At 50.8% G+C, this 24,145-nt stretch overlaps 1 protein-coding gene across 6 annotated transcripts in view; it reads left to right on the top strand.

The window, feature by feature from the left end:
* The first annotated feature begins 1,596 nt into the window (after nucleotides 1-1,596).
* The window catches only part of PPP3CC (protein phosphatase 3 catalytic subunit gamma), a 37,827-nt gene continuing 15,278 nt past the window's right edge, over nucleotides 1,597-24,145 (top strand). For 2 of the 6 annotated variants that reach the window (XM_037371665.1, XM_037371663.1), the window contains exons 1-3: nucleotides 1,597-1,813; nucleotides 18,362-18,559; nucleotides 18,856-18,980. In XM_037371665.1, coding sequence (XP_037227562.1) covers nucleotides 1,762-1,813; nucleotides 18,362-18,559; nucleotides 18,856-18,980 — 375 coding nt within the window. In that variant the 5' untranslated portion in view covers nucleotides 1,597-1,761. Of the gene's footprint in view, nucleotides 1,814-18,064; nucleotides 18,276-18,361; nucleotides 18,560-18,855; nucleotides 18,981-24,145 lie in introns of those variants that run through there. The other 4 variants (XM_037371666.1, XM_037371664.1, XM_037371668.1 and 1 more) reach the window with 3 other exon arrangements.

Here is a 24,145-nt window from a genome sequence, read left to right as displayed (position 1 = left end):
CGCCTTTAAGAGTCGAAAAACCCTTGTTAATTTTTTTTTTTTTTTTTTAAAATGTATTTCCAAGCATTGACGTTTGGCTGGAGGGAAGCTGAGGTTTTAGACCGAGGCTGTGGGATGCTGTATTCCTCTCCAGATCACACGAGGGAGCCTCACTCAGAGCAGCGTTATTTGTGTCCTTGCATCTCCACCCTGCATGCCAAAAAAAAAAAAAAAAAAAAAGGAAAAGCATACTTTGCTTTTCTGCTTTGCTTTCTTTGCCTTTTTATATACGATTACCGTCAAGCTTCCAGCTCCAAGCAGCAAGCACAATTTTTAGAAACCCTGTTGTGGCTCGAGAAAACAAATCTTGAAAGTCTGCGGCATTTTTTAAAAATAAATGCTCTATTAAGGAAGAAAGGTCGCAGCATGCATCTGACATGCTTTCTCTCCTCGGCGCTTCCAGGCCGGCTGTCAGGCAGCAGTGCTACCGGCCTGTGCATCTTGGCTTCGGGTGGCCTCTTGATTTTGCTGCAACATCTGCATGTTTTGGTGAATACCTGCAAAGTTTGTTACCCACCTCAGTGAAAAGGCTAAACCCAGCAGGCCGTGCTGGCTGGGGTCACCCTCAGGCAAGCTCAAGCCCTTCGTGCTGACGTATGGAATTAAACTCTGTAACTCGAAAGTTACAAAGTAGGTATGTTTATTGCACGCAGATTCACGGGGGATCGCTCCACCACAAGCGTGCGTGCCTGAAGTGACGAACCATCTCATATTTATACAATAAAACAAATGAATATTCAATTAACGCCTATACATATTTGTTACCTAAACCCATCTACTCTCAGTTTGCGGCTAATTCATGTCCCTGTCGATCATCTGGTTTTCTTTAGCGAGGAGATCTCTAGACAACATTGGAATGTTTCTCATCCTTTTTATAAATAGCCCCTTTGTTAGAGGAAGAAGAGTAGGTATTTCCTTAAAACTGTATGGTTGTGTGACCAATCACCATACCTACACTCCTTGAGCGGACGTATACCACCACAATCGATGTTTATTGTCCCTGTTTTGCACTATTTCTCCGTATCAGTGCTCTTTGCAGTGGGAGCGTTAACGCACGCCTCCGCGCCCCAACGCACCGCGAGCTGCATGCCGGGCGCACGCTTTTCCCAACCACATTCTAGCAGAAGGGCGCAGCGGAGGTTTATTGCTATGTGGTATGGCTTCCCCCGCTTCCTCTTCTGGCCCTGAACCAGACCGGGAAGGCAGAGGGTGATGCGCATAGCACCCTTCTCCACACAGGCCTCCCGCCATGTTGCCCCCGCCCCCCCCCCCGCGTCTCCTAGCAACAACCTCTGCCCCTGCCAAGATGGCGGCAGGAAGGGGCTGGGAGCGCCCACGTGACGCCGGGCGCCCACGTGACGCCGCCCCGCTCCCCCGGCGGGCTGAGGCGCGTGCGCGGCGGGGCGGGGCGGGGCGGCGCGTGCGCGGTGGCCGCGCGCGCGGGGGACGCACACGCACAGACACACACACACACACAGACGGACGGACACACACAGAGAGGGAGGAGGGCGGTGTGGTGGTGGCGGTGGTGGTGGTGGTGGTGGTGGCGGCGGGCCGGGGGGGGGGGGGGTGCGGCAGCGGAGCCGCCGCCGCCACCGGGGCAGCCAGCGGATCACCCAGCCCGTCCAGCGGGGCCCGCTCCGTACGCCGGGAGCACCCCGCTGCGCCCCCTCGCCTTGAGGGGGAGGCCGGGAGCCGGGCCCGGCTGCGGCGGCCGGCACCATGTCCGGGCGCGGCCACAACAAGCTGCCGACCACCGAGCGCATCGTCAAGGGTGAGGGGCCGGGGGCGGCGAGGGCGCCCCCTGTCTGCGCGGGGGGCGCGCTGGGGGGACACACCCCGCGGGGGGGTTCCCCGGGCTGAGGGAGCCCTTGGGGGGGGGCTGGACCGGCGGGGGGGGCTGTGCTGAGGGGGCGCCGCGCCTTGGGGGGAGCCTTGGGGGGGGGCGCCCCTTGTGTGGTAGGAGGGGTTGGGGGGCATCTTTTGCCTTGGGGGGCATGGCTGTGTTTTAAGGGGAGCCGGGGGTGGCACCTGCTGTGAGGGCAGGTGGGGGGGGCAGGGTTTTTGGGGGGGGGGGGTGCACCCCTGCTTTGTGAGGCTGAGCAATCCTGCCAGCCTCCTCCTTTCTGTGCTGCAGGTCCTCAGGCAGGTGCAGAGCAAGGGTGGGGGGGTGCAGGGAGGGGAGGGGGAATCCTGCTGAGAGGGGGGTGATGCGCTGGGGGACCCCCTCCACCCCAGCCCCCCACCCCAGCCCCCCACCCCCGGCCCCACGGGGCTGCGGACACGCAGGGAGCAGGAGGCTGCAGCCTGCAGGTGATGGCGGGGCTGGGGGGGGGGGGCATCCCCGCCATGGGGGGGGGGGGGGAAACCCATCCTGCGGAGAGCCCAGCACCTGCAGGAGGGCGGGGGCGGTGGGCTTGGGGGGGAGAGGGGGGCGACAGAGGCAGGGATGCTGCTCCCTCACACCCATGAGGTCCTCACCCCCCAGCCTGGGGTGCTTTGGGTGGAAGGAGTCGGGGGGCGGGGGGGGAGCCTGGCTTTGCTTTGCATGTATCCGTGAGGGTTTATTTTGGGGCGGGGGGGGAGCCCACCCTGCCCTTCTCCCAGCAGCTCCCTGCCTGTGTCTTGCCTCCCCCAAAGCCCTGTTCGCTCTTTCGATGCCCCGAGGCGGGTGCCAGCTGGCCCCCTCTTCAGGACCCGTTATAGTAGGTACTATTTTTGAAAGAGCAGAAGACACCCAAGCAGCTAACGAGGAGAGAAATACGTTAGCTGAGAAACTCCTGGATTAGGAGGAGGCTCGTGTGATGTACATTTCGCTGCCCTAATTGATCTAGTGCCATTATCATCCCCACGCAGCGGGGGACATCCACTGCGCGCCTTCGCTTGCTTAAACTTTTGCTCGGCACCCACCGCTGTAGCCGAGGGGCACCCGGCTGTCAAAGTTATACAATCGCCCGGTTATTAAAGCTTCTTGCCCGGATGGCTTGGAGCCTTGCAGGCAGTCGCGCTGCCCCGAGCCGGCTGATGAAAGCAGCGGTTTCCCAGGAACGATTACAAAATACGGATACAGAGGTGCCCCCACCAGATAGATGCATGCTGCCATCTCTACCGTCTCCTCTGGATGGATCCAAGTGATGATTTATTTATTTTTTTATTTTTATTTTTTTTTTTTTTAGCCTGTCATGTGGCCGGTCACATGTTTCGATGTTAATAACCGTGGCCTCAAATGAAGGGAAAGTGGACTAGGGTGGCAGCCTGGACTTTGAGGCCCCCCGGGCTTGGTTAGCTCTGTGCTGCCCGCGGGTGCTTTTTATGGGTTGCTTTCGGCGTAAGGCTGGAAAGCTCATGGATTTGGGGGACCCGGGGTCTTCCCCAGAGCGGGCGCGTGTGGCTTGGTGATTTATAGGTCTGCAGGCAGCCCGCGTGGCCGGTGCAAACCGTAAATCTCCTGCTAAATCCCAGGCAGCTGCGTGTGTTTAGGTTGGCCTTGTTCGGGGAAGGTAATGTCAATGCAGCCATTATGATTCAGCTGAGCCGTCCGTACCGACGCGCTGTCCCTGCTGCTGGGGCTTCCAGATCCTGGGAAAACCCTACCAGCAATCCTGCCAACCTTACCAACGCCGCTCGGGGGCTTGACAACCCTGCCGTATCCGGGTGGCCGCCGTTAATTTTGGTAATTAGTCCGTAGCCAGGTGGGGTGGAGGCTGGTGGCGTTGGCTGCAGCCTGCTCGCTCCGCGCGCTCTCGTGCTCCGAGAGCCAGGGGAACTTGTCACGGAGAGCATTTGATTTCCCCCAGGTACGCTGGGGATGCTCATTTGAGTGCCTCTGGAAGTCTGGGGAGGAGTATTTGATTCTGTGGCTGTGGTTATTGTTTAAAGGTGGTGACATTGTTCGTGGTTATTAATAATTTAAACCTGAAGATAAAAGCTAATTTTGTTCAATAGTGCCTACAATTAAGTAGGATGGAGAATTTTAACTATGTTTAACCTATATATTTACATCTCTAGAGCCCTGCAGAAATGTTAACTATAATTATGTTTAGTCAGGAGAAGTACAGTGTTTCCATTTGCCTCGGTTTTGTGCTTAAGCTTGTGCTCGGGTAGCTTCATTATTAAAATCTCTAATTCTGGGGTACGTCAAGAATTGCTTTTTAGTAGCCCAGTTGTAGCAGCAAACTGATGCTAACCGAGATCATTAACGTTCAAACTTGGCGCTCTCCTGAGAGCGCTTGGGGTGGTTATGCTGGAAATCTGAGTGGTTAGCTGGGTCCGGTTACCTGCGTTAGCCCGAAGGACAGGCTGGAATTAACTGGTGGATCCTGATGGAAACTGGTGGAAACACACATGATGCAGGCAGGTGTGTGCGACGCCTTGGGCTGCTGCAGTCCCCCTGATGCATGTAGGTTGGGTGTTGGAGCTCAGGACCCAGGCGTGGTGGGTGCTTTCCCCCTCCCGGACCCCGTGCACACAAACCTGCAGAGCTTTTTGCTGCACAGAAGTGATCCTGCTTCATTCCGCCTCCAGCGAGTCACGCCCGCAAGGTGTGACATCCTCGGGGACGCGACGGCAGCGGTGAGCGCGGCTGCGTGCTGTGAGGATCCTTTCCAAAGACACGTGAGGATGGCTGAATGGTGGAAGGCAACCCAGCTCACCGTGTTTGCAGTTGGCATTGGTGAAAAATTCTTTTAAAAAAACCCCAGGGTATCGGTATTTCAACATCTGGCTGAGCCTGAGCAGCCAACCGAGAGCGATTTTTCTATACGTGTGTGTTATTAAAGCGTTGCAGTGTGAGAAAGCTGGTGAACAAGGAGCAGCTAGGATCTGGTGCCCTCTTTTTTTTTTTGGCAGCCGTTGTGTGTCTGTTGCTAGCCGGTGACGTGCCTAATTCACGTGCTGTTCAATAGTGCCTGTGCTGTGTTTTATGAAGGACCGTTAGGTTTCTGCTTTTCTCCAGTTAGGCAGACTGAGCCACCATCAGTGTGTTGATACTGGGGAATTGTGCAGTGGTGGTAAAGCTGGAACCAGTGCTGAGACGGTGTAGCTAAAGGTGTCCTGTAAGCAAGTGGGTTTATCAAGTTTGTGCTTTGCTGCCCTCTCATAAGCCCTTTGGCTTCTTCAGGCACCTTTCTGCATTTCTTGTTTGTATTTTTCCAGCTGGAAGACGTTTAAGGTGTGTATGGGGGGATGTGGGACCCCTGACGTGATGCTCTTTTACATCTTGGCTGGCTGATTAGTGGCGTGAACCTCCCAGATACGTTGTAGATCGTCTGTTCAATACTTGAACCGAGGGTTTTGGGAATGACGGAGTGGCAGGGCAATCTGAGCACGCTTACCGCAGCAGTGCCTCACACCACCTGCCTGTTCAGCTTGGGTGAAGTCATGCTGGAGCAGAAAATGCCCAGTGAGCTGCTCCCCTTCTCTCCACGTGGTCAACCCCTGCCTTTGTAGCGTGGCAGAGTTGCTGCTAGACGCATGGAGCCCAATCCCATGGGATTTGTTCAGCGAGGCTCCCGGTGCCTTCAACAGAAGCCGTGCCTCTGGGGAGCCAAAAAACCAGCATCAGATCAATAAATGCCATCTTCAGAGGCTTTGGAGAGCTTCCCCTGCGCTGCTGCCGGGTGGATAGGGTTCAGAGGGTGTGCTAGTTCGTCTCACTGGCTGAAGATGCTTTCGGTGTATGAGAAGTGCGTGGTGGCTTTCTTCCTACCTTGTTTTTAATAGAAAACTCCTGCTCTTGAAATGCAGTTGGGTGGTTAGAGCATTGGGCTTCCTCCAGTCATGGCAGGTTGGGAGCTGCAGAGAATTTTTATAACAGAGCATGCACTGATATAAAAGTCAAAATAGCTTTATGATGGCCTGCAAAGCAAAGGAAGGCTTGGGCAAATCTGCAATACAAGGGAAATGGTGGCTGTTGAAAAGAAATGCGTAGTACCATCGCTGTGGTTGCCGCCTGTTTCATGCTTGTCTTTGGTAATGTTTTAGTTGGTTGGGTTTGTTTAGTGTTGCGATTTTGTAGCTAATAAAGAGTACTTGGAGGGGTGGGGGGAGGGATGGAGGGAGGAAGGAGCTGTGAAAATGGCTACAAATGGAGGTAAAGGCCAAGGTGCATGCTCTCAGACCTCAGGCGTGCCAGAGGAAAAGTGCAAATACCACCAGAGTCAAGATGTGGTGGTGGGATCTCTAAAAAGCAAGTTGTGTCATAATACAGCCACTTGTCTGGACAGAGCTCAAGAAGGTCCTGAGTGTAGACAGCCCTTAAGGCATGAACCCCTTAAGATCTCTCCGAATTACATGGGAACCTGGTATTTTGGGGGTCTTTCTTGCAGAAAAGATGCTTTGTTATTTGTAAGTGGGGTGTGCTAGCAAAAGGGGCAGGTTTCTGGCTGCGCTGAGACCGGGTGTTACGGAATCGGTGCTGATTTTGCCAGATCATGCGGCACTTCATCCAAAAATGAATCAGAAGTCAAATGCAGTGCGAAGCGGCACTTCTGCAAACATCTTAGGGTGGTGCAAGCTGTTCGGCTCTAATAGGCTTCATGTAGCCCTTGTCTGCCACAGACAGGGCCGGCGGCCCCCTGGTTTTGTGCGTGAAATGGCGATGCTCTGCTGCCAGGCTGATTCACAGAAATGCCACTGCTGGTGGCAAAACCTAGACCCCAGTGCTAGCCTTGGCTACTAAAACCTGGTTAGAAAACTGCATTAAGGCACCAGGGAGAGCACAGTGGGCTGTCTTTTTTATTTATTTATTTATTTATTTATTTATTTATTTATTTATTTATTTATTTCTCTCTAGGAATCACGCCAGGGGCTTCGGGTCGGTGCTGGAGGTGGGGCGGAGGGGAGGGAAGGTCGTGCCCCTCTGGAGCCCCCTGTTTTAAATGTGGTGGGGTTTTTTTCTGTTTCCCTGCTATCCAGCCGTCAGCCTCTGAAAGGTTAATCCCAGTTTCCCTGTTTGAGGTCGTGCCGGCTGCTTGGAAAGCCCGTTCTATAGCAGTTAAGCCTGGGTTAGCTAGGTACCGTGCCGAAACGCTATTTTTCATTTCATAAAAGAGGGAAGAGTTGAGAAGAATCTGTCTCCTCTAGCTGTAACGTGTTTGGTGCTCGTTCGGTTGCATGGGCAGGAGAAGGCAGGCTGTTCCTTAGGAAGTAGGGCAGGGTGCTGGCTTAAAATAGCGATGAACCCTGGGCTGCTTGTGATGAAGGGAGCTATTTAGGTAAATCCTGGGGTCTCGGTGGGGGCAGAGCGGCCTGCTAATCTAAAGATACTCCTTGGAGACCTATATTTGTCCGGGATCCTTCCTGGCTTGGCTGGTTTTCCAGGTGTTCCCTGTTTGATCCCTTGCGCTCCTCTGCAGATTGCGTTGGGCTGGCAGGTGTTTTTACTAGATGCACGGTGCGTTCATGTCTTGGATGGTAATGGAATTAGACATCATTAAGAAGCAGGAGCAAGGAAACAGGCTACGTAAAGGTATCAGCATTATCCTATAATGCAAGGCTTGGCTCTGAATGGCTCTTGGAGGCCGGTCTGGCAGGCTTGCGGTGCCGAAGAGGCATATACCGATGACACTTGAGAGCCGGGTCAAGTGTACTGGGAAAACCCTTCAGGACAGGGAGCTTGGTGGAAGGGAAGAGGGAGGGATGAGGAGCAGCTCTGCACCCAGGCCATCTCTGGTTAGGGTGGCACGGAGCAGAGGTGAGATGGAGGATGAAGGGTGGGTGCTCCTGTGTGCAGAGGGTGCTCAAAAGCAGTAGGGAAAAGAAATCTCAGTGCAACTTTTAAGGATTTCACTGGCAGGGAGGAGGAGCGTCAGGCTCTCTGGGCTGCGCTCTGACTTCAGACCTCCAAAGCAAAACCTCGCTGCTGTCTCTAGCTGCAGCATCTCCAGCTATGAAGCCTTAATAGGATCTCGCTGCATTTCCATTAGGAGCAGAGGTGGATGTGAGCGTGTTGAGTAATGTGACCTCCTCCAGCTGGGAGCCTGGGTATGCCACCGTGAGAGGGCTTGTGGGCTTTATCTCTCCAGAAGTCTACATCAATCTCCTGGCTTCTGAGTGCTTCCACCTGCTCCAGTGAATAAATACCTTTGCAGTGGTCGTGGCTGTATGTGAGTGTAAAGCACTTTCCCTGCTCCAAGCCAGATCTGATGAGAGAGCGTGCAAGGACCTCCCCTCTGTAAGACAAGTGGTTTGGGGTGAATTTCAGGAGGACAGGGAGAAGTGGTGTCAACTGAGAGTCTTTGGTTTCCTAGCCTGCTCTCGAAAATACTCCCTTTTGCCAGCTGCTGAGGTATAGCAGACACGGTAAAATGGCTTCTCAAGCAGTAGTAAGAATATTATCCCAATGGTGATGTTTTAGATAGATATCTCAAAGGTTTCCCTGGGGAAAGACCCTGAACAGAAGCACAGAGGACTAGTTTTGCTGGTTGAGCGATAACTGGGGGCTCCTGCCATCGAGCTCCATCGCTGGCACGTGAAGGTCTGCATGGCTGGAACTTATTTAGCCCATTTATCAGGCTCCTTACTCTTTGGTTTGCAAGAAAACTGCTCTGGCTCATCTCCAGTGTGGCCACTGGGAAGATTTTAATTAGTTTGCAGCTCCCTTCAGACTGTCTGCACCTCTGCGTGGTTAGAAGGTGATGTGTGGGTATAAATGTCAAACGCTGGAGTCAGTGCGTTGCAAGAAATGTTTTAACCAGTGCTGTTTTGATCCGGTGCAAATGCAGCTCGGGTTGAAGCACAAAGCCTTGGTGTGAATGAAGCCTCAGGTTGGGGCACGAGATGGGAAGAGAAGAGAGGCTGAGACCCCCGGTTGTGTGTGAATTGGTCGGGGGGCTTTGCCGCCGTGGTGGTTCGAAGCGCTCAAATTCTCGTTTGTCGATGGTGTGACCGCCTTGTGCTGCACACGATGAAACAGTCGCTTCTCCAAGGGCCTGCAGGCTGGGCTCAGTGTGCTTCCACCATAGTGTGCTTGGGCTCCAGTGTGAGTGCTTCTGGGTGTTATTTCATAGAATCATAATGGTTTGGGTCAGAAGGGACCTTAAAGACCATCGGTTCCAACCCCCTGCCACAGGCAGGGACCCCTCCCAGCATCCCCCAGCCCCGTCCAGCAGGGCCCTGGGCACTGCCAGGGATGGGGCACCCACAGCTGCTCTGGGCAGCCCGTGCCAGCATCGTGCCACCCTCAGAGCACAGAATTTCTTCCTTATATTTCATCTAAATCAACCCTGTTTTGTTAAGGTTTCCCACGTGGAGCTGCCGATTGCTGCCTGCAACGTCATCCCAAGCAAGATCTTGAAAGTACGCAATGTGCAAAATTGTGTCTGCGTAAAGTGGCTTTAAAACTGGAGCCAGCACCCCCTCGCCTGCGCTGCCGGCCGTGGGGTCAGGTTTACATTTACCAGCAGGTGGGGGATTTGCCTTTGACACAAAGACCCCGCTGTTCTTGTATTAATGATCTATTAGTGGACCCGCTGGCAGCTTGCTAACCTTGTGAAACAGGTGGTGAATTTCCCTGCGTGCTGACATCTAGGAATCCCCTCCCGTCTCCTTTGGTGAGCTCACTTTTTTTTAAGTAGCTGCAGCTGTTTGCTGTAGACCTCGGCCTTTTTCTTTTCCTTTTCTTTTTTTTCGCTCAAGCTTAGCAGTGACTCCCTCGAGTTGGCCAAGAGACCATCCCACTGAGGGACCTGAGGAGAGGAAGGTGCCAGGTTTGCTGTGGGTCGGTGTGCTGTTGAGCGATTCTTTTGTAGGAATACATAGATTTTTAACTGCTGCAAAGCCTATAGAGCGTGAGGGTCTCAAAAGAGATTTTTTTTTTTAATTTTTTTTTTTTCCCAGGCTGGTATTGAGGGCTTATGTGCTCTCCTTGACAGTGGCTGGTGAGCCGGCACTCGGTGATGTAAGGAACCCGTGTTCCCAGCAGAAGACTTGGCTCTGGGCAGATTGTCTCAATGACAATCCCAGGCAAATCCGCATCAGTGCTGGTCATTAAGAGACAAACCTACACATAGCAATGCAGGTGCTGGAAGCTCAGCAGACCTTGCAAGCAAGTCTGATTTTAACATCTGCATCCCTCCCGAAGAGGTTGAGGAAGTTCATTGCCCACCAAGTGCATTTTGAGACCATCTCTGAGCTGCAGAGTGCTTTGACAGGAGCAAGACCAACACTGCAGCATGGATCTGGGTCTCGGCTGCAGCTGAGGTTTGGCTTCGGTTTTGGTGGGGGGCAGAAACCCCGGTGTGAAGAGCTGAATGGTGCTGCGAAAGCTTTGCAGCAGCTCTCCTGGCTGAGCTGGGCAGCTGATGTGCGGTGACAGTCTTAAGTCGCCTCTGTTCTAATTAAATACTCACTGTTTTAATCTCGCCCGGCTCCTTGAGGAGCGCGGAGAGGGAGCAGGGTGCCGGCTCCACCTTAGGAGACAGCAGCTCGGCAAGGGGCCACCATATCTGCCTCTGGGCTTGCCCACCGTGGCCAACTTGGCACGCAGCTCTGTTGGTGAACCCTCCTTGAGTAGCCGTGGTTTACTTTGACAAAGGCACCTTTTCTTTTTTCCTAGCCTGATAACACTATTTACTGGCCATGCTAGATGTTTTGCCAGCAGAACACTTTAAGGATTTCAATTCAGTTGCAAGTGAAGTTTTTAGGAGTCTGTGAGCAGCATAGTTCAGGTAGCTGTAAGGTTTCGGAAGCTTTATGGCTTCCAAAATGCACAGAGGGATTTTGATTTAGGTAGTTTTATGGTTTTCTAGCCTCTTGGCTTTGCGCTAAATATTTCTGCTGGTCTGGGGGAGCTTTAAGCGTGGCCCGGGTTACGCTCGTTTGGCACACGTGATATTTGTACTTGCATTTTGATGCAGAAGGCTGTCGCTTGCTTTTTTTGGAATTAAATGCACCTGGCTTCTGCAAAGGCTGCGTGTGCCAGATTCTAGTAACCAAAAGTCAGCGTGGCCTGAAAAATTTGGGTGTTACTCCTTGAATGACTGAAAAGTAGTTAATCAGGTAAAGGCAGATTTGCTGAGGGGAACGGTTCAGTTGATTCGTCTTTCTCAGTTTTGCTCGAGCCTAGTATTGCGATGACGGTGTCTCTCCCCCTTCGAAGAAATCATTCAGCTTGATAGAATTCAATGTACAATACAAGTATTTTTAGGGTTATTGTGAGGAGATAGTCTGACTGTCCTACAAAAAGGAATCTGGCTCAAGGTAAGGGTCAGACCGAGCTCTCTGAACCAGTTGCACACTGGGAGGCCGGCTTCAACTCCGGCAGCACAGCTCTGGCTAGTTTTGGATAAAACTGGGGCGTTAAGAACTGCATTTAATGCTCCTGTATATTTGAAGGAGCTGCCATTCAGTAGGAGTTCAGACTTGCAAAATGGGTGAGAAAGATACCCAAAGTCTCGTGTGCCAGATAATCTCTGCTAACGGGGATGGGATGTGTGGTGGTTTTGGTCGATGCTCAGTGCAGGAGCTGGGCATGAGGCTGGGTCCTTCTGCAGTTCTTCGAGGGCTGAGAAACAAAACTTTGTTGTTGTTTGTTTGGGGGTTTTGTTGCTCCATTTGCGCGTCTTTGGAGCTTCTGAAATCTGGGATTTCTTACTCGTAGCAAGAAAGGAAAATTGCTGCCCTCGGAAGGGTAAAAAGGACATGCAGAAATTTGGAGGAGGGCAGACGAGAAATGGCAATAGTAATTATTTCTGGCTCTTGCTGCATTTATGCAAGGAAGGTGTTTGCTTTACTTGGTGACCCTATTGAGATACTAGTGTTATGTTAGCACAGTCCAGTGGAAAGTGGAGAAGTTACTTATTTTCTCAGGTGGTAGGAGGTATTGCTCCACTTCGAGATCACTTTGTTTCCACGTAGCTTCTTGTAGCTGGAGAGAGCAGCAGTTCTCTGACATAGCAGGGTCAGGGTGCCTGTGCCAGCACTGCTTCGGACTGAAAAATGACACAGATTATTTGTCAGGGCATGGTCTAGGCTTTGAAAAATTGGTATTGAGCATACATCTGTTTTTGCAGACTCTCATGTAAACTTGCCCTGAGGCACCCCAGGGGAGAGAAAATGTCATGCAAACCGGCAAAGGGATTCTTAAAGCAAAGACATCTCGGCATTTTGCGACCAGGAATTTGTATGGTTCATAATTTTGAGAAAATAAAGATTATTCCATGGGAAATTGGGTAATTGCTAATAAATATTAGGACTAACAGCAAGTTTAAATTTGCCAAGCTTACACAAGCTGCTGGGGTTCAACCCATCCTTGCTTTTTGGTCTGGACCCCCTGATAGAGAAGCGCTGGAGCGTTGCTGTAGGTAACAGTGACATCCATCACTTGCCTCCAGGGTTTTGTTCCCCATTAATGACTGTGAAAGCTCTGCACGATCCTGAAACTTAAGCTTTTTGCAAGCACAAAATGGCACGGCTGTTGCCTTTCGTTGCTGAACTTCTCCAGATTATTACCTTTAGCTGGCTCCCTTTGAGCCCTGGACTCAACTTTGAATAGACGAATGTAGGTTAGGTGTGAATGGGAATAGAAACGTCTGATAAAAATAACATTGGGCTATTTGGAAATTGGGGGAAAAAAAAAAAAACCCAACCAAAAAAACCACACCAACCCCCTGACCTGCTGCTCATGCTATGCACAGCTCAACACAGGAGGCAGCTTTCTCTCCGCCTTTCAAAGCAAGGTACGGACGGCTCCCTTGCAGACTTTTCCCTGTGAACATTTCTACCTTTGACAGCCAGGTCCGGCTTCCTCAGCGGTCAGATCTCCGTTGTGGCAGATGGACATCTGTCATCCCCAGTCGTCAAACTCTTAGCTGAACGTCAGTCAAATATTTCAGATGCCTTCCAAGCACTGGGTGGAAGAGGGTGCAGTAATTGGAAGCTGTTAGTACCTTGTGTCTAAGAAAAGATGGCTTTCTTGTGCTTAGTTTTGTCTGAGCTGTACTGGCTGCTTCAGAATGCCCAAAATGTACTTTTTTTTTTTTTCTTTCCCTCCCCAAAGTGCATCTGTAACCATCTGTTCAACTATTTATCTGTAATATCATTCCTTTGATGAGGAGCAAGCAGGGAAAGGGGCTGTTGCATTCAGTGCCCTTCACATTCACTTCCAGATGGGTGTCAGGAGTTGCAGAGAAATCTCTCAAGTTTGTTAATGAGGATGTTTAATATTCCTGGGGGATTTTTTGGACTTGAAGCCCCACACGCCCCAGTGTGAGGGGTTGACGCCTTTTCATCTGAGCCCCAACCACTCGGGGAACAGACGGAGTTTTGCTGTAGCTGCCACTTCAGGCAAATAGCACTTGCTCCTTTTTCAGTAATGAATCTCGCTGTGCTGCTTTGTACAGTCATCCAAGGGACTCTCAGATAATATAAACAATAACTTGAGGATCACTTTATTTTCTCTTCCGTGGTACTGGCTCTTTCTGGAGACGTGGATGGGTCAGCCCTGCTCTGTCTGCTGCTGCTGCCTCCAGTCCGGGGAGGAGAGGATCTTTGCTTTGTTTCAAGCGCTCTCTTACAAAGATGGGTGATAGGTTACGTGGTCCGACCCAGTCCGTGCTGGAAGAGCCGTGATGAAGCTTAATTGGGGCACAGCTTAAGTGTGGATGTGGAAATGCAACGCATGCTTTTCTCCTGGAGGAGTAGAGTCGTTTTGCACTGAGGGGTGAATAAATGGGCTGTGATGCTCCAATTTTGTAGAGCTGGTGGTAGAGAAGCAGCTTTTTGTCAAATTCTCCCCATCCTTAACTATCCATGCCCTCTCAGAGTGCTGCGAGTACCCCCTTGCTCCTGGACCAGCGAATAAAATCTGTGTTAACTCTGCAGCCAATGGAGCCTTGCGTGGCAGTCTAGCAAAAATATCCCTATCCTCTTAATTTTACTTAAGTCCCCTGAGCACAGCTGACCTTTTAATCCATTTTACACCTCAAAAGTTTACTTGCATTTGTGTCCTTTTTTTTTTTTTTTTTTTTTTTTTTGGCATGTGGCCTGTTAGTAGAGTGGGAGCTGTAGTCTCCTCTCAGGAGTAGCCTACAGAGTGTGTTTTGATGCCCTTGTGAAATTTTAAGTCCCAGACCTAAAGATTTCACAATTGGAACTAGACTGGGTGCAACACATGGTTTTGTATACAAAGGGAAGATGGCACGAAGATCACAGCGTCGGCTGCTCAGTGTTGCGGATGTTTTATCCGTCGTTTTCATGAATTATGGTCTGTAGGCAGCGTATGGAAGGAGCTGGCTCCGAGGAGGAGCTTAGCACCCTGGATCATCGGGCTGCCTGGGTGCTCTGCGACTAGCCACGGCATTTTTTTGGTGAGGTAAGGAGTTATTTCCCTGTTTTGCAAATAGGTGCAGAAAGTGGGCGAGACTCCTCCAGCCTTCTCGCTGCCCTGGGGGTGTGAGATTTCAGGGCAGCTTTTGCCAGGCTGGCTGCTGGAGGAGCCCCCTTCCTCCGCACCCTCCCGCCGTGCCGGTCACTCCAGCAGAATTGGGCGTTAATAAGGATAGAACTCAGATCTTTCAAAAAAAAAAAAAAAAGTGGATATTTGTGCATCACATAACCGCTTGCACTAAACTGACTACAGCCCTTAGACAGGTGATGCTGGCTAACAGGATTACTTACTTTGACAACACTAATTACTTAAGTACTCGTCCTCATCCCCTGCCGCATGGGGGAAAGCGGCATCGCTGGGTTTCGGTTTTCCCAGCGCTCGGGCTCCAGTGCATGCTTCTCGTGACTCTCTGGTGCGTGGAGGATTTTTTCATGCAGCCCCCACGAAGCTTTTGAAGTGCTCGACAGCTCTGGGTGCACCATGGCACGGGTGCCTGCTCCAGCACAGCACGACTGGCTCGGGGAATTGAGAAGTATTTTTTTTTTTTTTTTTTTTTTTTTTTGGGGGGTGGGTTAGCAGGAGGCATAGCAAGCAGAAGACAGGCGATGTGGAGTAATCCCTTGCCTACATGAGGTCTTTGCTGTGTGTCTGCACCCCCAGGACGGGGCTGGTCTCTTTGGCATTTCTGGAGCAAGTTTTTCTCCCTGCAGCTTGGCTGGCAGACAGGCACAGCCGAGGAGAAGCCGGTTCCTTATCGTGCCCAGCTCCTTGTGGGAGTGGAGCCATGCAAAGCCAGCGAGGGAACCTACATAAAAGTTCTTGGCTGCTCGCATTGGCAGAGCCTCGTATTTTATCTTGCATAACTCCTCTCACTAGGGCTACCAAGAAAAGGCAAAAGCAGACCATGCCAGGAGCTTTTCATGGATCTCTTCTGAATTGTGTGATGGGCAGTACTGCTCTTGTGGTCACATGCCGTCTCCATTAAGCTCTCTGTCCCCACTTCTGTGGGCTTTTTACTTTGTTAGGGTGGCTCCGGAGTCCGTGGCTGCATTTGAAGGCCTGGAGCGATGGGGAATATGGAGCCGAGTGGTTCCTATTTCTCTGTTTTCTTCCTTATAAATCATTTGACCTCCAAGTGCTTGCTCGCTTCCTTTGGAGTCAGATGGCAGATGCTAGGACAACTGCCCAGTTTGTAGAAGTACTTACGAATAATTTTCCAGTCGCTTAATGGCAGCGAGTGCCAGAGCCTCCCTTGCCCCTCGCTCTGAGTCCCATGCCTACGTGTCCACCCTGCTCCTTTTGGCCTCCCTTCTTCCAGCTGAACTTTTGTGTCCTCCTCCAGCGCTGCCATCCCTGCACAGATCCGGGGTGGCGGTGGTGGCAGGATATATGAAGTTCTGCAAAATGTCAGGTTTTTCATTGGTAACCAGAGGGGTCTCTTTTTTTTTTTTTTTTTTTTTTTCTTCTTCTTCCCCTTTTGGCTGTAGAGATGAGCTGTATATGCAGTAAAAAAATGTTGTCCGACCTGTGTTGGTATAAGCAGGGGTCTTGCTTAAACCTCTTTAATTGGTGGCTCCGTGGGGAAAGCACTGCGTGTGCTCTGGACCGTTCGAGGCACGTGGGGCACTTGGCAAATACACAAGCAGCGGAGCAAAATTTCCAAAGCGACTGATGAAAGAGGGCCACCTTATTGCAGGCACCGGCTCCCCTTTCATTATACCCGCTCTTGTTCTCCTCTGTCCTGCAGTTCGCATTATTTGAAAATTGATGTTCAGCTGCAAAGAATCTCTTTGCTTTTTCCGTCTGCCCCCTGCGTTTCTAAGCTAAATAGCTGCTCTATTTGCATTTAAAAGAGATGGGTTGCATCTCTGCTAGACACTGTACTGTTTGACCAGCGCTATTGCTTCGCCTGTTAGATTCAACACACTTTGGCATATGGGATGTCTTTACCGGGTGGTGGGTAAGGACGTCAACTTCATTAGCATATCAGATATTTTTCTTCTCTAGCTGGATTACAGTGAAGTGCAAATCTGTCTTTCACCACATGACATGATCGCATCAGAAGCGGGAGATGTGGAAGCAGTGGTACATTATCTAGTGAGTGGGTTTCGTTACACGTGGGGTGTGTTGGAGGTACCGCTTACTCAGAAGCAGGCTGGCACCGTGATCATTACAACGGCTGTAAAAGGCTCGTTTGCTGTCCCGACTTCAGGGTAGGCTGGGGGATGCCCAGCAAAGATCTTAAAATGGTTTGGGTTGGAAGGGACCGTAAAGATCAACCAGTGCCACCCCCCGCCACGGGCAGGGACACCTCCCGGCAGCCGGGCCCTGGGCACTGCCAGGGATGGGGCACCCACAGCTGCTCTGGGCAGCCCGTGCCAGCGCCTCGCCGCCCTCAAGCAAAGAATTTCTTCCTAATATCTAATTTAAATCTCTCCTCTTTCAGCCTAAAACAATTACCCCTTGTCCTGTTGCTGCATGCCCTTGTAACGAGTCCATCTCTGCCTCTCTTGCAGCCCCCTTTAGGTACTGGGGGGCTGCTGTAAGCTCTCCCCGGAGCCTTCTCCGGGCTGAACACCCTCAGCTCTCCCGGGCTGTTTGCACAGGAGAGCCGGCAGTCTGTCCGGCTGCCTGCGCTCTGACGGACAGCCCTGCCTCCGGGACCTGTGTCCCTAAGGCTGGGAGGGTGAGCAGCAGCTCCCTGTGGTACCCACGCTGGGGTAAGAAGCTTTTCCTGGGGCTGTGCATGCCACGTCGGCGTGCAGCACCCCAGGGAGCACCAAAACCCATCCCAGCATCTCCTCCTCATCCAGACTTGCAGCATCCCTCCCTTGGCAGGGCTTGGTTGTAAGCGTTTTGGTCCTGCTGTGACCTGGGAGTGTTGAAAAGGCTGAACCCGGAGGGCTGGGGAGATGCTGGTTGGTTGAGATGTTTTGAGAAGGAAATGGACTCCGGGACCTGAGATGATCTCTGTGCTGCACCACTGTGATAAGATGCAAATTGCTCTGTGGTGCGCGGGAGCCGCCAGCAGCTGGGCCACACGTTTGGGGCTGTTTAACAGCATTTGACTTCCAGTTTTTTCTCTTTTTCCCAAACATCCAGGCCTCCTGGAATTTATTTTAAAACAAGACACTATGCAGCCTTTAAATATTATGTAGGGGTGATGTGTGCTCCATCTTTTTTTTTTTTTTAAAACTAGCCAGGCCCAGGAGACGGCAGATGAGGAAGTTAGATGGTTTTGACTCGTAACTTATTTTTAATTTCATATGCTTTCTTTCTGCTAGAGGTCACCTTCTCACAAATAATACAGTTGCCTTGCATGAACATAATAACGGCAGCCTTTGATGGGGTGTTTTTCTACCTAGAGTTAAAACCCAGGGAATATGTTGCAGATAGGTGAGGCCTTAACTTTGCCTTAAATGTTGGATTCTGTCAGGATTTACCAATTACGAAGCTTGGGGTTAAGCTTTTTGAAGAGGCCCGTACGGAGAGGTGCGAGGCTGTTGCTTGGTGAAAGCAGCTTCTGTTTTGCGGGTGTGTGTGCGGTTTCCTGATAACTGAGGACTTTACATATGGGTCCTCCTACCTTAATTGCCAGTTCCTGGGAACTGGTGTGTTTTTCTCCTGCTTTTGCTGATATTTGCATGCAGTCCTGTTTTAATGCAACGTTACAGTGACAACTATCCCCACCAAATTAGGAGACAGCTTTGGTGCCTGTGTTTTCTGCGGATGCATATGGCATTTAGTCTGCATACGGTAGCTTTTTAAACATGCTGAGGGGTGTATTCAACTGCTCTGGCAGCACAGCTTTTCTTCTTTCGCTATTTGAGAGCATAATTTCGGTGGAAGTATGTTCCTGAGTGTATGCTCGTCTTGAGGCTTGGAACGAAAGCCTCCTGCTGAAAAGACTGTAATTCTTTCCCCCCCCCCCCCCCCCCCTTCCCCTCTCCCCCGAAAAAAGAGACGTGTTGCTAACTTCTTCACTTCCATTTCCAGCTGTCCCATTTCCTCCCACGCAGCGGCTCACTCTGAAGGAGGTGTTTGAGGATGGGAAGCCTAGGCTTGACGTCTTGAAGAGCCACTTGGTAAAGGAAGGGCGCCTGGAAGAGGATGCGGCGCTGAAGATCATCAATGATGGGGCTGCCATCCTTAGACACGAGAAGACAATGATTGAAGTGGAGGCTCCAATCACAGGTCAGAGAGCTTTCTGCAGCTGGAGTCCTAAATAGTCCATCTAGGAAACACGAACCACTCAAAGGAGCAGGTTTGCTGCCGTGTTCCTTCCATCAGCAAGGTTTTTTAAATTGCCTGAGCTCTCAGAAGAGAGGATTTTGCTGGTGTAGGTTGAGTACATCTTTGCAGAAGCTCAGTGTAAAGCAGGGGTGGCTTGGGTCAGAGCACAGCCATGCGATGCTCCTTGTTGATGTCATGACCTTTCTTTTCTTAGCATGTAATTCTGTCCCTCTTCCGTGCTGTTCTTCCTCCCCTAGTGTGCGGTGACATTCATGGGCAGTTTTTTGACCTGATGAAGTTGTTTGAAGTTGGAGGATCACCCAATAACACCCGCTACCTCTTCCTGGGAGACTACGTGGACAGAGGCTACTTCAGTATAGAGGTGACAAATAAAGTTGAGCCTGGGGGTGCTGGTAGTAAACTAACCGAAAGTGTTGAACTAAGCTAGCAGATACAGATCTCTTATGCTGGATTTTACACTCTTGTTTTGCATGGAATGAAAATCGTGTTGTAGGTAACTCACAGTATGATTTTGGCAGAACAGCCATGTCCCAATGTCATGGTTGGGAATTGGATCCTCGCCCAGTGACAGCGAAACAGCAGTGGTGGGGTTAATGACTAAATTCTGGCTTCTGAACTCAAGTTTGAATATCACTTGTAGCTGTCAGTCAGGGAAACAAGAGGGAGAGTTGATTGTATGTTGCGGGCAACAGGATCCTACCAGGCAGTGGGAAGCAAATGTTTAAAAACTTACAGGATTCGGCTTTGCAGGGAAAAGAAGGCGCAACGCTACTGAGTCACTGCTTCCCTACCGTCCCCCTGAAAGCATCAACCTCGCAATTCCAGAGTCAGGGTCAGGAAAAAGGAGCAATAAATCACCGGGGCTGTTGTACATCTTGCTGTGACCCACCGGCTTAGTGCCAGGGCATTTAATTGTTTATCTAGCCATGCTGTGCCCGTGTGACAACCTGCCTTGTCACGATAACGCTGTCGCCTTACAGACATCAGCCGAACATCTGGCGCTGTGTTAGGATTTTGCAGCTCTGTGGGATGTCACCGACCAAGGAGTGGGTAACACTGCGAGGTGTTGGTCTTAAAGGGCGAAGTAATCGATGGGTCCCTGTGGCCGCTGCTGCTTCGCTGAAGACCTGTGAGCGACAGAGCTGGCAGGATGAGAGAGCTGTCAGCAAATGCTGCAGACCCCAAGGGATTGCAGCTTTCTGGTTTCACAGAGGCAGAGCAGAGTGGAAAAGGGGTGTTTGTTCCGGTTGGAGATAAATGGAATGGATGCGGGGATGGAGAGGGAGGCATTTGGGGAAACGGAGGCACAAAAAGTGGCAAAACTACCCTGGAAAAACAGAGTAAGTGCTTTCCCTTCAAAGAGGGAGCGTGGATACCACAGCACAGGAATAGCTGAGCTGTTGGGTCTGCAGAGGAGTCTTTCTTGGTTAAATTTTGGGGAGGAACTCTCCTGGACAGCGAAGGCGGCGGTTAATGCAAGCGTTTCTTTGAAGGATTCTGCAGAGGATTTAGGGGAGAGTACCGCTGACAGCTTGTGCTTTAGCAGCGTTCTGGCTTACTTCCAGCCTTGCGCTTCGTGTGTTCCTAAATACTGACAGCGAGCCAAGGTGTGACGATGAGCAGTTTCCGGGGTAGCGGGGACGGATGCTGGAAAGGTGGGGTTGCAGCTGTTGGGATTTCTGGTGGTGCTGGCAGGAGGAGTCCTGTATAACCCCCTGGGGAGGAAGGGGAAGGACAGACATCTGACCGCTTGTTCTGATGGCTTGGCTTGCACAAATTGGGTTTGCAGTTGTGGATTTACCTGGAAAAGAGATTATATTCTAGCACAGCAGTTCTTTCTGAGACTAGATGTGGATTTGTTTTAGCGTTAACCAAGAAACCTTCAAAGGAGAGTTTTGGTACCCTGAGCCTATGCACAAATTTTACGGATCCTGGGTGGCAAAGTGCTTCTCCTGCTCTCTACTTTTACCCTGCGATTGATCCAACACGGAGATTTTACTCCCAGATCTGCAGAAGTGCGTGCCTGTGTTGGGCATCAGTGCCCTCGTCTCTCTGTGCTGTGATAGTATGGGAGAATTCCAGGGGCATGGATGGATGATGAGTCCACTTTGGAGAACGGAGGTAGTGGGAAGAGGCATTGTTGGTTTTTTTGGTTTTGTTTTTTGAGGCGAAAGGCCTGAAAATTACAGGTAAACTTCATCAGGTCTCTGTTGTGACCCAATACTCTGAGCCAGGGCCTGTGCCAGGCAGCCCGGTGTTTTCAGGCTCGAGAGCCTGGGGCACTCGGTCTCCGCCAGCTCTGAGCAAGAAGTTTTTATTCCATGCTGCTCTCAACTCTCCTCCTTCCCCTTGCCCCCCACATCTGCAGAGGGAAAGCCACGGCGCGCTCCGTTACCCCACAGAGCTAGCATTGATCTTTCACGAAGCAGGGTGGGCTTTGATTAGTACGTGCGGGGGCTGATCCAAATGTCACTGATAAAGCAGAATCTCAAAGGCTTGATTCTCTTGTTCCTATTGATGTGTGCCTCTTCTTTCCACCTACTGCAAAGTGCAGCCAATGTGTTTTAAGAAATTCCCACCTGGGTGTGCAGAAACGGGTTTCTATAGTGAAACAGGAGGTTTGCTGCTGGCGTGGAGGATCGCTACAAGCAAAGAGTTCATGGCGCTGAATGGTTGTCTTTGCATTATTTCTTTATTTTTGCAGACTACTGTAAAATGCAAAGCTGTAGCAGCTGGCCTCTGAAGTGCAGAGGTGGCTGATCTGTGAACATTTGGGGTTTGGAGTTTTGATTTGCTTTATCCCAGAGGCTCAGGTGATGGAGAGGCACGCAGGTTTCCCTGTGCTTTCACCACTGGGAAGGTGAGGAGCACCAGCATCATCAGACTTTCATGAATCACTGCACAAACTTGTGCATCCATGTGCTGGGTGGGGATATTATCGAGTGCCTGCCCAGAGCAGCTGATAATCATGACCTTTTAACTGAATGAAATAGGAGGTAATTGTATAATTGCATCCTGATGCAGGCAATCAGGAAACAAGATGCAAAACTGGGGGCCAAGGAGGTGTTAAGACAAACCCTGCTGCTTGTTAGCAGCCCAGATAACCCTTGTGAGCTTTCCCCATTGCTCTATTTGGTTGTCAAGGTAAAAGGAGCAGTTTGTGGCTCAGACAAAACCTTTAAAAAAAACCCCAAAAGCCTCTTGTTCATCAGCTCAGCTGGATGTCTTCAACAAATTATTTCTGGGCCTCTGGCTTAGGGAAATTCTCATTTAAAAACATTCGTTCCCAGTAAGTATAATGAGGCCATGAAGCGTGGTTTGGTTGGTTTTGTGTTGGTTTTTGGTTTTGGTTTTTTTAAAGAAAAGAGTTGGGGGGGGGGGGGGGGGGAGAAGGGAGGGAAGCAACCGTGTGAAAGCTGAGAGGGCTGATGTCGAGTGGAAGAGGATGCTGCGACGCCTTTGCTTTCAGTCCGTGCCACAAAACCCACTGCGACAGCAAGACGAACTGGCCACGGGCTGGGACGTGGCAGTGAAAGGGCTGACAGGCAGCACGGAAATCAGGCTGAACACCTCCGTCTGGGGCTGCTGGTGAGGTGGCATCCTGGTGAAGGGTTTTCTTGTCAGTCTGCACGGGGAAAGATGCTTCCTTCAAAGTGCTTTAAGCTTCTGAGTTAACATCTCCAAGCCCTTGCGCAAGAGAGGTCTGCCTGTGTTAGTCAACGAGAGGCCATCCTGGTCCGTGAAGCCAGAACACGAATAGAATTGTTTGGTTAAATGATAAAGTGAAACAGTTATTACGACCGAAAACAGGATCTATGGAAAGACTAGATTTATCAGTAAAAATGGTGTGGTGATGGCATGCACCTTTTCCAGGCTAGTTTTTCAAATCCAATTAAAATGGGACGCGATTGCTGCCTCATTACAGATTTGTATGTACGGTAAGCTCGCCAGGGTTGAATGCACTCTTTTATCCAGAATGCTGTTAAAGAGACCCAGTCAGTGTTGCGAGGTGTAGGTTCACGGGCCAAAGGCAGCACCGGGATGCAGGAATTCTGTTGCGCTGCCCCTTCCGTGCCCGCTCCAGGAAGAGCTGGCGGGCTCGGTGTTAAAACTTTTTCTCGTAAATGCTGCGTTTTGTCAAAGGTCCGAGAGGTTACGGTGCGGCGGGTTCGGCAGCAGCCCCTCCTGCGCTTGCGTTGGGGTTGCAGTTAGCGATTCCTCTTGCAGTTCTGCTGTGACTGCTGAGCTTTCCCCTTGTGAGTGAAAGGGGGGGGATCAAATGGGGGCGCAGGCCTCAGTGCTTGGCTTTGGGCTTCACGCTGATAGGCAGAATAAGGAGAGAAGTAGATTATTTAAGCCTAGTAAGCCGTAATTGTCTTGAAGTTGCTGCTAGGCTATTGTAAACACGCGGTAATCAATTCCTGGGCACAGTGCCTTGGAAGTCTGGGAAAGGGATCTGCACAGAACGCCAGGAAGCATCTGAGGCATGCGAGTGTAGAAACCTCCCTTGCTCCTCGTTCCAGCCCCTCCGGAGCTGGCGAGGGCTGCTGAACGCCCGTTACTCGCCGTTACCCCACTCGTACCTGGCAGCCCCCCTGCCCTTGTGAAATAGCCGCAAGCCACAGGGAACTGCAGCGATTCCAGAGGCCGCGTGCCCAGGAAGAATTGTGGTGTGGAATGAACTCCGTTCACTTGCCTTTCACTTTTCAAAGACTTTGAATGTGTTTTTAAATATCTCCTCTTGCAAGTCGCTGGCCTTCTACACATCCAAGATCCTCCTCGTTACTGGTGTGCATCTCTGCTTCCTTGCTTTGCCAGGGCTGGTTGCTTTCTCCAGTCCTTAGCAAGTCATTCGGTTCATTTAGAGTGGCTTTCACTTTTCAGTTCTCACGCTAGCCCAGAAGAGTGACATTTAGGTTGTGAACACAGGAGGTTAAAGCTTTAAATCACAGAATAAATTATAAATCGTTTGGTTGGGAGCATTCATCCTGTTAGCAGAGGCAATAAAACGATCTTTTTGCTAGCCCTAACCTTGAATTACCTACCACTGGCCCTGATTCTGTTCAGTTTTAGAACTCGGAATTTGCAATCAAGTCTTTTCTCTGTGGGGTCAGGTTCTTAATTAGATGCAGACGGGTGCTTTACAGCTCCTTGGGGTTTTAGGGATCTCCCTGCATGCAGCTGGAATGACTAATGCAGAGCTTACCTTGCAGGTTCAGTGCTTAAATACTGTGGTATCTAAGGTGTCTGTACTGGAAACTAACTTGAAACTGGTTTATTTTGGTTCTGGAAGTTGTTTCCATGCCACAGCAGCTGGTTCCCAGAAATCTGTGCACCAGATCAGCAAAGTTTTAAGTGCAAAACTGCTGACAGACTTCATGGCTCACGTTCTCAAAGGGTGTGCTGTTTCTGTAGCATGTCAGCCTAAAGGGTAAGCTCTTATTAGAGACTTTAATCCAGATCTTCGAGCTTGCTGTCATTATGGGTTGTCCTTCCAGCACTCAAAATCAACAGGGGAAATGTGAT

The sequence above is a fragment of the Falco rusticolus genome, chromosome 20 (assembly GCF_015220075.1).
Source record: "Falco rusticolus isolate bFalRus1 chromosome 20, bFalRus1.pri, whole genome shotgun sequence".
In the NCBI taxonomy this organism is placed as follows: Eukaryota; Metazoa; Chordata; class Aves; order Falconiformes; family Falconidae; genus Falco; species Falco rusticolus.
Note: the sequence above shows the minus strand (reverse complement) of the source record. Positions and strands in the feature narration are given on the sequence as shown.